Source organism: Dermacentor albipictus, chromosome 7, assembly GCF_038994185.2.
Source record: "Dermacentor albipictus isolate Rhodes 1998 colony chromosome 7, USDA_Dalb.pri_finalv2, whole genome shotgun sequence".
Taxonomy (NCBI): Eukaryota; Metazoa; Arthropoda; class Arachnida; order Ixodida; family Ixodidae; genus Dermacentor; species Dermacentor albipictus.
Window position 1 is genome coordinate 42,391,413 of NC_091827.1, and position 13,431 is coordinate 42,404,843.

Below are 13,431 nucleotides of genomic sequence, written 5' to 3' on the forward strand. Positions count from 1 at the left end.
AAAACAAGTATTTTTGCCTTGCACTTCTCTGAAGGATCCAATATTATTTGTGTTCGCACTTTTACGTCACTGTTCCTTGCCTAATTTTTTCATAACCCTGAAAAAAAATTAGTCCACATCGCTGGGTTTCGCACGAAACAGATGGCGTCGCTTGGCGGATAGTCTCACCGCGGCAGTAAGCCGCTCATTACGAAGATAAATGAGTTTCGGCGGCAGTCATTAAGCTTAGACAAGGCACGGGCCGACTTCTACAGTGAAAGGAAGAGCTGCGCCTTATGGGGCCAAATGAGCGCGCTGAAAAGCAGCTGGCGATGCAGCCGCATGCATGATCAGTCATCAGCAGCAAATTGAGAAACATTGCACTTGATATTATGCAGCCTTTTCTGTCAACCTCCGATAATTCGTTTTTTTCCTTTAACTCTGAAAGTTTTCTTCTGTACGGACCCTTTACATCTTGGATTTTACCTATTTGTATCACTCTCAATATTTAGAGATTTATCGGGCAGTTCATCATAAAGATTCATGGTGTAACACTAACTGCGCATTCACGAGTCGCATGAGGAAGAACAATTTTGTAAGATTTAGTTTGTTGAAAAATTTGCTCAGGGAACTATAGTCTTATAGATTATTAGCATCTAACGTCTGCAGCATGCAGTATTGATAATAATGCTATTTTGTGAAATCCTTTTCTGATATATTGGTTAATACCTTTAGTACTGCGGTCTATCTCAAGAGCTTCGGATAACGCAGCAAAGAATGGGGAATGATTTTGCTCGAACAGCTTCCAATAAATGAACATGTAAGAAAACCCTTGAGAATTGTAGTTATTGAGGTCATCGGGCAAGAAGTTGGAAAACAATCTGAAATGTTGCCTTTGTGATACTTTCAACAACAGAATCTTTACATATGCTTCCCAATGAATCAACCCAAGATTACGATATTGCCTAATGCGAAATTTGAAGGCAACTCTACACGTGCTTTCGTTACGCGATATAGTGCGGCAAAGAATTTGAGAGACGCATGTAACAGAATCAGCGACCGTCGAAAATCTGATCTGAGGGTCAAGCACGTCGGCTTTTGTACATGACACCTCGGAGGGCCAGTGTAATCGCTGGTACCACGTGGCTCCCAGAAAGTATTACGTAATTCGCGTTGCACTTACAATCAGATTACAAAACAATAACGAAGCACGACACTCGCAACAAGCGCGAACGAGAGAGGTACGAGTGCTGCCGTTGATACTGGTTACGGGTAGGCATCGGGCGGTTGGGTGGCTTCGCATGACACAACTTTGCCGCGAGCACGTCACTGAAAAGAACGCTCTCATTGGTTACCGCTGTTCGCGGGTCATGTCTTTCATATCCCGCTCCGCGTTCGCTCTATCATCTTTCGCTGCGCTCGATCACGCGGTTACGCCGTCGAAGCTCACCGTGGGCACAGGCGCCTAAAAGCTGCACTTCAAAATTGTAATGTGGTGCCGACATTATGTATCCTTTTGAGGTATCCTTTTGTAACATCAATCATCTGTATTTCCATCATTTGTATATTCTTTCCCCCTAGTCTAATGCCGAACATTGGGCGCTGTAGGTATGTTAATAAATAAATAAATAAATAAATAAATAAATAAATAAATAAATAAATAAATAAATAAATAAATAAATAAATAAATAAATAAATAAATGTACGACCTTTCATATTTTCCTTTAAATAAGCATCGTTGAAATCGGAATATTAGAGTAAATACTATCAAGCCTCAGGGCGCCCTAAGTAAATGGCTACAATGGTTTTTATGCAATCTGTTGGCATTTCGGTTGTGATGAGGTGTGTGGCTGATGTCACGTATTTTACGCAACCGCACCGGCCCGCAGGTCGAGTGGAAACGAACACAAAAACTCCAATGAACACTTCACTGACTGCTGATCTGACAACCGTATGGGCTAGAACGTCAGGATAGGCTGGTTTAAAGCCCCAGATCGCGGAGAAGGGGCAAAGCGTTCAAGAGCGACCGCGTGTCTACGCGGTAGCGAGGACAACGACAAACAACAGCTTTGGAATACTTATACTGCTGCAGACTTCGTAAGGTGAACTGCCGGTAACTGTGATTCGCAAGGCTATGCTACGCCACAGTCAGCAAAGTATTCTTGTCTCGATTTGGAATTTTGATGCTGAAGGATATAGAGTCAAATGGAGCAGTCAAGACGATCCATGCGCTTGGGCTGGAAACTTGGGCTGTTCCACAAGCAACGCGGGGCTTCATTCGTAAGCACATAAAATTTTGCTGCAACGTCTGTTCTAAACAGTCGGACGAACTACTGCTGATTTCTTCATTAAAATATTGAGAAGGTTACGCATGCTGCTTTTTTTCATTATGCCCCGATGGCCTGAAAGCCACTGAAGCGTTAAATCGCCTCCTTGCTAGACGTCGTGAATAAGGAGCTTTAAATTAGATTCAGCTATTTTCCGTTCATAACAGTGGATGCTGTGGAAGCTACGCAGAAAGTTCGGCCAGGAAAAGTTACCACTTCGCGCGTTCCATCCATGCTTCGCTGGTACAACAGCGTTAGCTCGCGCGAGCATGCACGTGAGGCTCCTCGCGACGGGTTGCAAATAAACAACTCGAAAAGAACAAGACAAATAAAAATGATCTAGACAAGGCATTCGCCGCCACATACCACAGCGTATTAGTTTCCAAGGAATGAAACTTCTTTCATTAAGTACTTTGCCTACGTATAAAATAGTTGCGCAAAATAGCAGTCAAGAAACATCGGACTATGTCCAAGTGTCAACGTGGCCAGTGCAAGAACTCTCTCTAGCCTGCGAAGCATTCACTGCTATGCATGGAGCGTAGTATAGTACTTAGGGCCAGTGGCGCAGCGCGCACACCAAACAATGCAGATTTGTATTGGTTTCGTTGAATAGGGTATGCATTTTAGGTGATTCTCGTGCGTGGCATGAAGTGCGCTACAACGGCCAGCGAGCTCCCCTGTTATATTAATCGTTCAGCGGGAATTTCAGAACTTTGGAGGATGCGTTTTGCAGGAATGATCATTGATCCCACATCGCCGTGCGTGGTGTTCGAAGCGTCAGCGCAAACGTCAGTCGGGTGTTTGTGCAGCTCTTACGGCAGGTATAACAAAATTTTGTACCAGATTCTGAGTCCTAAGAGTTTCCTGTAATCAGACAGCTCGCGCGATGTGGGTGTTGCACATACACTCGTGAATATAGGGCAGGTTGAGCCGTTGTTTTAGAATATACTGTCGTACAAGTATATTAGGCCGACGGCCTTGGGTCGTGCGTTCAGATTTCGACGAGCAACCCTCGTCCTCCCCGTGATCATTCTGCTATGAGTGGTACTTTGGGAGCTTCTCTATTCGTTGTTTTTTACCGCACTTGTGGCACAAGTACAACTTAAGAAGAGCAGCCGGCTCCATCTAAGTGCACCAACATCTCACTAAACAAAGCTAATAAAAAGCGACCACCTTCGCCAGAAGGGCAAGCTTTAACAAGCTTTAACGTTGCCTTTATGCTCCTCAGAAATTAGACGATTAGTTGGACGTGCCTAACAAGCCTCCCTGCACTGCACGGCTGTGGAATAGAAGTGCACAGGCACAGAGAGAAACGCATGCATTTTGGCGCTGCGTGCGTAACAATGTGCTGCATGCCTACGCGTGGCTTGGTGCGCGACGCTCTCGCAAGACCTCCAACAAACGAGAGTGCGCGATAGTGGCAATGGCGTCCGACGCGGACAGCAACAACACACCCTGTGCAAAGGCGTCTACTTTACGCTTAATAACAATGTTGCCGCGCCATTAGTTAAACTTACTGTACTTCTGACGCTCGGTGGTGCTGAGAAGCATCAGAAAACGCACACAAATTGTATATGGCATGTCTAGTTAAACAAAATATATTACAGCACATTTAACTAAAGGTTTTGTGTGTGAGGGGGGGGGGGGGGGGTGGTGGAGGGCTCTCTGCGGCGCACGCAACGTATTGCGTACTATACGTACACATGTGTTGCGTAAGCCCAACTAATAGTGCCTATCGTTTCTATTGCCCCGTAGAAACAGCACCCTGGCAGCTACCAGGCATCTCAAAACGTTCACTTGATGAAGAGCGTCACAACAGGTGCTCAAGGCATCGCGCTTCAGTAATGTATGAGGTGAAGCAAAATGAAAACCTTCAATCATGGTTGCTTGCCATGCACTGTCTGACTAATGAACGCATTGCATTGTGATTTGCACAGAGCTGTGCAGCAGGAACGCGTGCGTTTGCGCAGAACGATGGTGTCAGTAGCTGAAAGCAAATCATGGATTCGGCTCCATGACAGAGCCGATTGGACAGGGCGCTAGGCTGCGTCCACTCACTTTTAGCATTCTTGCACACGAACCCACGGGGTCGTGGCATGTCCACACAGTATATAATGCTCTGCCTCAAACACGATGTCATAGACTTACCATGTTCTGCATAATGCCGCGCCGTCTTAGCCATAGACCACAAGGTGGCATTCGATAACCTTGCAGACGAGTTTATTCTTGAACAGTTAGCAGCTACAGGTTGCGGCACGAAGGTGTGTAACTATATCCAAAACTTTCTGTGAGACTGATCTGCCAGCCTCGTAACCAGTGGTCTCCGCTCCCCTACTGAGCCTGTATCAAACCTCGGCTCTCCGCAAGACTCCTATTTATCTCCACTCCTGTTCAACCTTGCCATACGAGGTCTCCTTCCCTTCCTCAATCAGACCTCGGATGTTCATCATGCGCTTTACGCAGACGATGTCACCGTCTGGGTTGCGACTGGCTCCGTCGCATATATTGAAACCCAGCTGCAGGAAGCACCTACCACGATCAAGCAATACGTCCAGCACGGATGTCTCGCGTGTTTCCCTGTCAAGTGGGAGCTGCTCGTCGTCACCAAACAGGCTCGCAGACATACAGAGTTGTGTCTTAATATCACATTAAATGCGAAATCCATTTCACGTAAGCCTTTCATAAGGGTGCTCGGTTTCACCTTACAAACCAACGCCAAGCAACACATACCCTTCGAGAACTCACCACCAAATGTAACCAGAAACATGCATATGCTTAGGCGGGTGTCTAACTGCGGGCATGGCTTTAAAGAGGCTGATGCTTTGAACATCGGGCAGACCTTGACACACTCACGCCTACTATACCATCTACTTTATCACAACCTAACTCACTCAACGCACACGTATATCTACCCTATCAAGGAAAGCGCACAAGCTTGTGCTTGGTGTTCCTGTGCACACGACTACTCTTAACCTAGAGTGACTTGGGGCGACGAACATTCTAGACAAACTTATAGAAGCCCTCCGGGCGGCCCAGCTGACGCACTTTCGTTTCACAATCCAGGGGCGGAATATATATTCTTGGTTCACCTGACTACCCACTCAGTTTACATCCACGGCCCGTTGCCATGCAGCGCGTGCAAAGCTTACGGTGCCTCCTATTCCCCGCCACACTGCCCGCCGGGACGATCGGCTGGGTTATTCGAGGCGCGAATTTGCCATGGGCTGCAGCGCTGTACGCGCGTTCTTCAATGACGCCAGCGCAGCTGATGAACGCGGGGGAGTCACGGTAATAGCGGACTCGAATCTTATGACCGTATCAGCAGCCTCGGAACGTAAATTAACCGATATCTCCCTCCTGGAAAAAACGTGCGATTGCTCAGGCCATCCTTTCCACATGTTCCCTTCCTTCTTTTAACTCCAATCGTATCCTCACAGACTCCTAAGCAGATTGCCGGAGTTTTCTTCCTCGGCAAACTGCAGCCATTCCTGCGTTGAGCATCGATGTGCCTAGTCCTCTCTCGACGTACCGAGAGAACGCGGAGTGCAGCAGGGAATGAAAGAAGGCAATGGCGAAGAAAGCGTGAGGAGGAAAGCGTAGGAAGCCACATTGAAGCTCCACCAGATGGCACTCACGTCCGCGCATCCACAGCAGCGGTGGCACCGGCTGTCCGGGAAGAAATAGAAAAAAAAAACTCAGTGCCCTTGCACTTTGCAAAGAAGGATGATCAGCGAAGCTGTGTATGTAGGCCCTTCAATGGCGAATTGCACCTATGCCGCAGGTGAGCCCGGTATTGCACTATCTTCGGGATCGGCCCACGTATGTGGAGTGCTTAACACCCGTTTCACCTCCATCGCGGGTCAGCCCGGCATTGGACTATCTTCGGTATCGGCCCACGCATGGGAGTTTTTGCTTACAACGACACCAAAATTTCCTTGGGCGGTAGAGGTATACAAGTAAAGAAAGTACCAGAATGCTCGCCTTCGCGAGCAGAGTTCACCTGAAGCGTTTCGTGTAACGACTACGGTTGCGTGAGCTGCAGCTCTACATATAGACCGGCCGTACAGCTGCCGCTTCCGGGCTGCTAGCAGCCCGGAAGCGGCAGCTGTACGGCCGGTCTATATGTAGCGCCGCAGGACGCGGTTCTGCCAGTTAGTGGAATGATCGGTGCGACGCGTCAGTATACAAAATGAAAAACTGTATAGAGCTGCACTCAAGCTTCGCAATCGCAAGTATCGTAATCGTCAGTGAACGTTTTGTCGAGTACAAACTGACAAGAAGTCCATTGTTACTCTGAAGAGACGCTTTGTAGTCTACAGATCTTCAAAGTTAAACCTACTGCAGTTTTTTGAAACTCAATGCTGGCTACGCAGAATCTGCTTTCCCAGGCGGTTTATTCGCTTCGGAGGATATTATTTTTTCCGATGAATTAGTCATCAAACACGCAAGTACCATTGACTCACCAAGCTTGTGCGCGGAGTAATACCAGGCCCAAGCGTGGTGTCAAGCGCAGGCGTGGTTCAGCTGCTAGCATGGTTCAACCACAAGCACTGTCGTTATTAAAACGCGTGGTTTCTTTCACACAACGCTTTGGCGTAGTAGGATAGAAAATGTGATGAACAAACAGCTTTAGCTGTGATGGACCATGGTCCTTTATTAAGATGCAAATATTACATGGAGAAGTTCAAAAGTACCAGTTTCCTTTAATGTCCCGTTGTCTTTACTAAATAATTACCCCGAAAAGTGGTAGGCGTGCCTGCTGATGTCGCCTTCGCGTAGAAGTGTGATCATAAGTATATGCTACATTATAACAGCGTTGTTACCTTGATAATAATGGTTTGTATGGGAAACTTCAAAGTCACGACGAGTTTAAAGTTAATATTGCGTTAGCTCGCTTCTTAAGCACTTCAGTATTCGGAGAGATGGACAGAGGCAGACATGGTCATCTCCGGCGCGCCTAATATCGCTCAACTTTCAGATTGCAGCCTCTCTGTGTGTGGCGGAGCGTTCTCGAAATTCGACGCACTCTGTACGAGTCGCCGAGTATGCAAATATTAGGAATGCGAATGAGTAAACACGCTTTCGTCCTTCCAAGTGCAATTGAACGAGCCTATTGCAGACTCACGGGGAGGTTGACTTCATTAGACTGCACAGCAAATGCGTACTTCCTTCGGAGATCAGTGTGCAAACGCGGGTTGCCAGGTTAAGGTGCACAGGCATGGGTATTTCGCCTGTGTACTGTTCAAACATTGTGCCACAGGGGTTACGTTAGGTAACGGGTCATTGTTTGCAATATTGCGTGGAGCTACTGCGCGGAACTAATCTACTTGAGCATTGACTCCTGCTTCAGTTGTCCCTCCAATTGTCATTGAACATAGGTGGGGCTAACTTTTTTAAGCATCTAAATGAATAGCTTCACGTGCATTCCAGAAAATTAGGCGGATAATATATGCAAAAATATATTTCGCTTACTTACCGCTATTTATGCCGAAAATATTAGCAATGTATAGGCCTACATACTGGTGTACTTACCTTCGCACGTCAGCCACTTAGGTTGAACGAAATGATTAGTGTATGTACGTGTAAAAGATCAGCGATGGATATTTCCTGATAACTTCACGCGCTGGCCACTTACGTTAGTAGTAGTCACACCTTCTTCACTTCACTGCGCGCGTACTGACAGGCACTGCGGCTTCAACATCCACGTCAGGAATGACGTATAGATAATGAGAAACCCTCAGTGTTGCCTATCTGTTCGTGGGGTACTGTAACGTAGGTGTTGTTTTCAAGCAGGCCGACATGCCTCACTCTTTGTTTTAGTGCTAATTTCATGGGGCAAAACTTTCATCTATTAACTCCCACTGATGTTAAGTGGCTGCTGGGACAAAATGATTAAAACATCGCTGATGCGTTGCAGTAGCCTTTGGCAAGAAACTTTCCAGCACGTGCTTTCTACGAGAACTATCCGACTACCCGTTGCTTCACAAAGAGGCAATAAGAAGACAGACAAATCTCCTGTATTTAGTGTAAGGCGCAAGCTAATAAAAGCCCAAGTCCATTGTAATCAGGAGCCGCCAATACAGTGGGTCTTATAAACAGATCACGGTTTTTGCACGTGCAAAGTAAAAGGTAATAATACGTACAAACCAATATAAATCCTTTTACGGAAACCGCGAGTTCAACAAAAAGCTCATAGCGTTTTACCTAAATATTTTTATTACATTCATCTCTCTTTTTTTTCTGCCCGCCGTGGTTGCTTCGTCGCTGAGCTTTTTCCCTGCTAAACAAAGTCGCGAGATCGAATCCCGGCCACAGTGACCCCTTTTCAATGGGGACGACATGCGAAAACACCCGTGTACTTAGATTTAGGCGCACGTTAAAGAGATTAGTGCAAATCTCCGGAGTCTCCCACTGCAGCGAGCCTTGTAATCAGATAGTAGTCTTGGCACGTAAAACTCCAGAATTACTTTTTTTATCACCTTTTTTATATACATACTGTATGTCCTTCTTCGTTTATACCTGTGTGCTCGTGTCAGCACCTAACAGCACCGTACAAGAGTTCGCCGACTTGACAAAAAGCTGTTGTTGCAACCACAATAACAGAGCCATCCCCACTTGGCGTAAAACGGTGTGTGACACGGTAGTGCTGCAGACAGCTCGGAGCGTACAATCAAATCATGTGACCAACGACAAAGGAAGCGGAAGCAAGGAAACGTGGTATGGCGGACAAGCGCTTCGGGCCAGGCAGATGGCAGTGCCCGTTTCCTGATGCGGACAATTCTCGTGCCGGGGCCAACGACGTTCCTCCCGACACAATGTCCCTGCCAGGCGAGACGTGCGCGGCATGCGGCTTCGGAGCGTGAGCCTGGGAGCTGAGCACGGGAGCTAAGTGAGAGCACCGACTGCTAGCGCTATACAGACGCTGCCCAAGGACCACCGGTTCGTCGGCCATTGTACTTCAGTTGTCCCGAGCATCGTAGCAGTCTTGCGCAGAGGCTATGCTCGGCGAGGTGTCCGCATGTTGGCGCCGCACCCGAGTGGTGAACGGCGCACAAGTGAGGCACGAAGGCGATGATGGGAATGACCGCTATGTGCTTCGCTTCCACAGCTCCTGAACGTGGTCCGAGGACCGTTCTGGACGAGGCCCTCGGGCCACGTCGATTTTTTTTTCTTTGGAGCGCGAACACAGAGGCCCATGACATTCAGTACTACCATGACAAAATAATGCTAATGCCACACGTCGCATGTGTTGTCATTCCGAGCGAATCAAATTATGACTTAATATCATTTTTGTTGCTTCTACACGGGCACAGTGAATGACATTCACAGCTAATGGAATTCACCTGTTGAATGAGTTTACCGAACCCATGCCAGCGCGACTTGTGTAATCTCGACGACAGGGACTTGGCCGAAAATTACAAGATCGCTAAGTTAAAATGAAATTCAATCAGAGTAGATGTCATGATTGCTGTTATGAACTTTTTAGCAGTTTTATGACGTACAGAACGATAGTTGAATCAGTTCGTGCGACTGAATTCTTCTTCCCAGTCTCGGCTGGACGCTTGCCCCTCGTCGGCCGTATTTAAAAACGGTCGTCTGTTTTTTTTCGTTTCGGCATATCTTTTTCAAGGTAGCCCCGCGCTCAAACCTATCCACCAACCACGGAAAGGAACTCTGCAGCTTCATCAGTGCAGAATGAAGCGCTAAAAGTGCACTGGACCGATGACGAGAGACACGCGCTGCTGAAAGTGTAAAAGAACCACCTCGCCGATTTGCGCAGAGTGAAGCGCTACCTGAAAGTATACAAGTGTGTTGCCGAGTGCCTGCGTGCTCAGCGTACCAATAAACACCACCACCAATTGCGAATGCCATTTTGTATGCCCGTGTAGACAGAGAATGCAAGAACGCAATGACATTCGGCATGAATGTCATATACTGTGGATGACATTACCAGTGTCGTGTGACAGGGGTTAAGTACAGTAGACGCTACCTATGCAAAAAATACAGTATCCAAAAGCATGTGCGTCCTGTGCACTGGGTGCACGTTCAAAAATCCCAGGTGGTCCAAATTAATCCGGAGTCCCCATTATGCGCCGCAGGCATCGCACTCATATCGCGGCTTCAGCAAGTAAAACTCCAGATTTGTACTTCTTCAAGTGAAGATCCCAATCATGGACAATACTCCTAAACGAATTGCTTCGTGACAATAAAGCCGCAGACAAGCATATCCATGTAAACGAGCCACGCTAGAAATTGTGAGAAAATAAAAAAGAAAAAAACTTTACAAACAAGCCAGCAATAAAATTACTCAAAATAACATTATTTTATAAAGGATAGATGTGACCCTATTTCTTGGACTACTTTTACGAATGAGGTTGAATTCAGGGAACAATATTATGTTAATGCAGCATGCCAAGAGGAAATGGGAAGTGCATAACTATTTAGACGCTGGCATTGAGATGGAAAGTTGGGTGCTAGTAAACGGTACCTGGATGTCTGTTTTTGTACGGTTAACAAAAGAGAGCAGCGAGTTCAACCTGCATGCGTTGTGCAGCCTTAAAGACTGAGGCTCGCACAAAGATCGTCTCTAATATGCAATCTAGAGAGTCTTCCATTAAAGAGATGCAGATATTGCCATCACTGCCAAGCACTTCGACTGTGCTGGAAGTATTGATCTGCTGTCTTCGCAGCCTCGCATGCGTCGACTAATCCCCGGAAATTGGCCGCATCTTCTTTTACTGTTGAATGTATTCTTCAGAAAGCGTACGTATGTTTCCTGTACTACGACAGAGGCAGAAGTTAAGCAACACTTTTGCTTTCAAAGCTGTTGAATGTAGATGCTGCTTCGTTTCCAATAAAGCGATATAACAGAGCAGCACCCTTATCTAGGTTAACAGGTTGAAAGGGGGCGCCCTATCGCCATACTACAAATATGGCGCGCATGAATATGGCTTTCGAAATAACTGTTTTCATTCGAAAACTGACTCGCCTTAGTTTTTCAAAAGCCGCTGCCAACAACTTTTTTCGAATCAATGAACATAGTGGCGCCTCCATCGAACAGCGTGCGTTCATTAGCCGAATTTTTGAATAAATGATTTCATTTTTTTTTCTTTTCAAACTTCCCCGTTGCCATGAACGTGGCTCGTTGATCGGGCGCTGCCGCACCGCTGTTATCACTGGCATCGGCCGGGTGCCACGTCCCATTATCCCAAAAGCTAAAAAGAACGCAAAATGAAGTGTAACATTAAAAAATGTGTTACAGTTGCTTTTGGCTTTAAAGGCTTCCATGACCCCCCCGCCCCCGCCACTCGTTCTTATGTCTAACAGTGACACAACAAAATACGAAGAGATTAGGTCTTCGAGGATTCGATCTACGAAGGATTAGGTGCAAAAGAACTGCCTGAGGTCTTACCAGGAAACGGCGACGAAGCAGCAGTGAGAGACGCTGGAAGAAGAACCCAACAACGATATTCGGGTGAAATTTACGAAGGAGCGAGTCCGGCGATGGTGACCGGTCTGAAATGGGTCATGCCGCTTGTAGCAGCCAGTCACGAAGCTAGCCAAGGCCGCAGACGCAGCCATCGCACTCTATCCATGGCTGCAGCCACTTCATCGGGAAACATACAGAGTCACCTACCGGGATCGGGGAACCTCAAGCTCTGACGCGAGACGGCCTGAGTGGCCACTCTTATCGTTCGCTATGTTATTAGGCGCTATAAGCGTAAAGTGCGATGCCAACAGCGTGCTGCGGCGCCGAAAGGTGTTGCGCCTGCTCAGTCGGTGCAGCGTAAAGGAATTATTACTTCGCGAACAAGAAGTTACGTCATCGCACTCGTCGTGCGCTACGCCCAGCTTTACGGCAGAGAAACAATTTGCCTCTGGAAAATGTTCACCAGGGTGCATAAACTGAGCCGTGGTGGAACGTTAATATGTTCTGCCACTGCAGTCAAGAGCGATGAAATTCCTTTGGGAAACACTGCAAAATCTGAGAGCGGGCATAAACTTCGTGCCTTTTGTCTAGAATTAACTTACTCTTGTGCAAGATCGCTGAAATTATTCCAGCCGCAGAACGTTTCACGGACTATACCGATACAAGCAGTGGTTACTCCCAGCCAGCATCAATTGCGTTAGTACTTCTGCCGAAGTATTTACAAATATGAACAAAATGGAAATAAGTGGTGCGTAGCTTCCTTCGTTCACTCTGTTTCTCTCTCGCTTTATAAAATTCGGGTATGAATAAATTTGCGGCCAGAAATGACAGCGAAATAATAGCCCACGAATAATAGCTTACTTCGCCAGGTTGTGGAACGCAACGCAGCTACGTAGTGTAGCCTATGACTTAGCTGCGACTTGTACTGAAGGAAAGAAAGGTGCGTACCAGACGACATGCGAGTACACCGATGACATAGAATGCGCGCTGAGAAAGCCTACTCTCATCACGCATGCGCACAGCATTTATGCGTCACCACTAGGCTGCACTCTTCGTACTGAAAGTCACGTGCTTCTGTCTCTACGCTCAAAGACATCGAGATAGTACATGCCGTCATGGTTCCGTGGTGAAATCATGAAACCGTGAGCTTTCTAAACACGGAACTACGCCATCTCGTTTGCTTTCACTATGGACACTTACCGACTACATAAACTCCATAACAACCTTTGTTACTCTTTTGAGCTCATTTATTGTGCTTCTTTGTTTCTGAGTGCCAGGAACAGGATGTTGTAGTGGAACGACTCTCTGCCTTTTCTTCTTGAGCACTACCTACTTGAGAAGGCCCCGGCCAGTTCTAAACGCTACATAGTGCCTCCGAGCCGTGCGATTCTATGCCGGAAATCGGCATACGGAGGGTGTTCCGTGTAATTCCTAGTTTAGCCTCGCATGGCTGCCGCCTTTTCACGACATGAGATTGCTTCCCAAGAGTTCCACCCTTCGCGGTGTTTTCCCGTCCGTCAGCTATTCAGCTCGCAACCGGAGCTCGGCTTTCATGCAACACGTCCTTTTCATTCACTCGCCCTGTTGGACTCGGCTCTTCAACATAGTATATGTGGGATGTCAATTGGTATTACAGAGGGGCGGCTCCTACGTCTTCTCTTGCGTCTCCTTTATACGTCTCCTTCACGTCTCCTT

At 47.1% G+C, this 13,431-nt stretch overlaps 1 protein-coding gene across 2 annotated transcripts in view; it reads right to left on the reverse strand.

The window, feature by feature from the left end:
- The window catches only part of LOC135915271 (uncharacterized), a 279,129-nt gene extending 267,232 nt beyond the window's left edge, over positions 1 to 11,897 (reverse strand). For both annotated transcript variants that reach the window (XR_011507138.1, XM_070521202.1), the window contains exon 1: positions 11,719 to 11,897. Coding sequence is in view for 1 of the 2 variants with exons in the window: in XM_070521202.1 (XP_070377303.1) it covers positions 11,719 to 11,888 (170 nt within the window). In the remaining variant the exon portion in view is untranslated. The remainder of the gene's footprint in view (positions 1 to 11,718) is intronic.
- Positions 11,898 to 13,431: the final 1,534 nt, after the last annotated feature.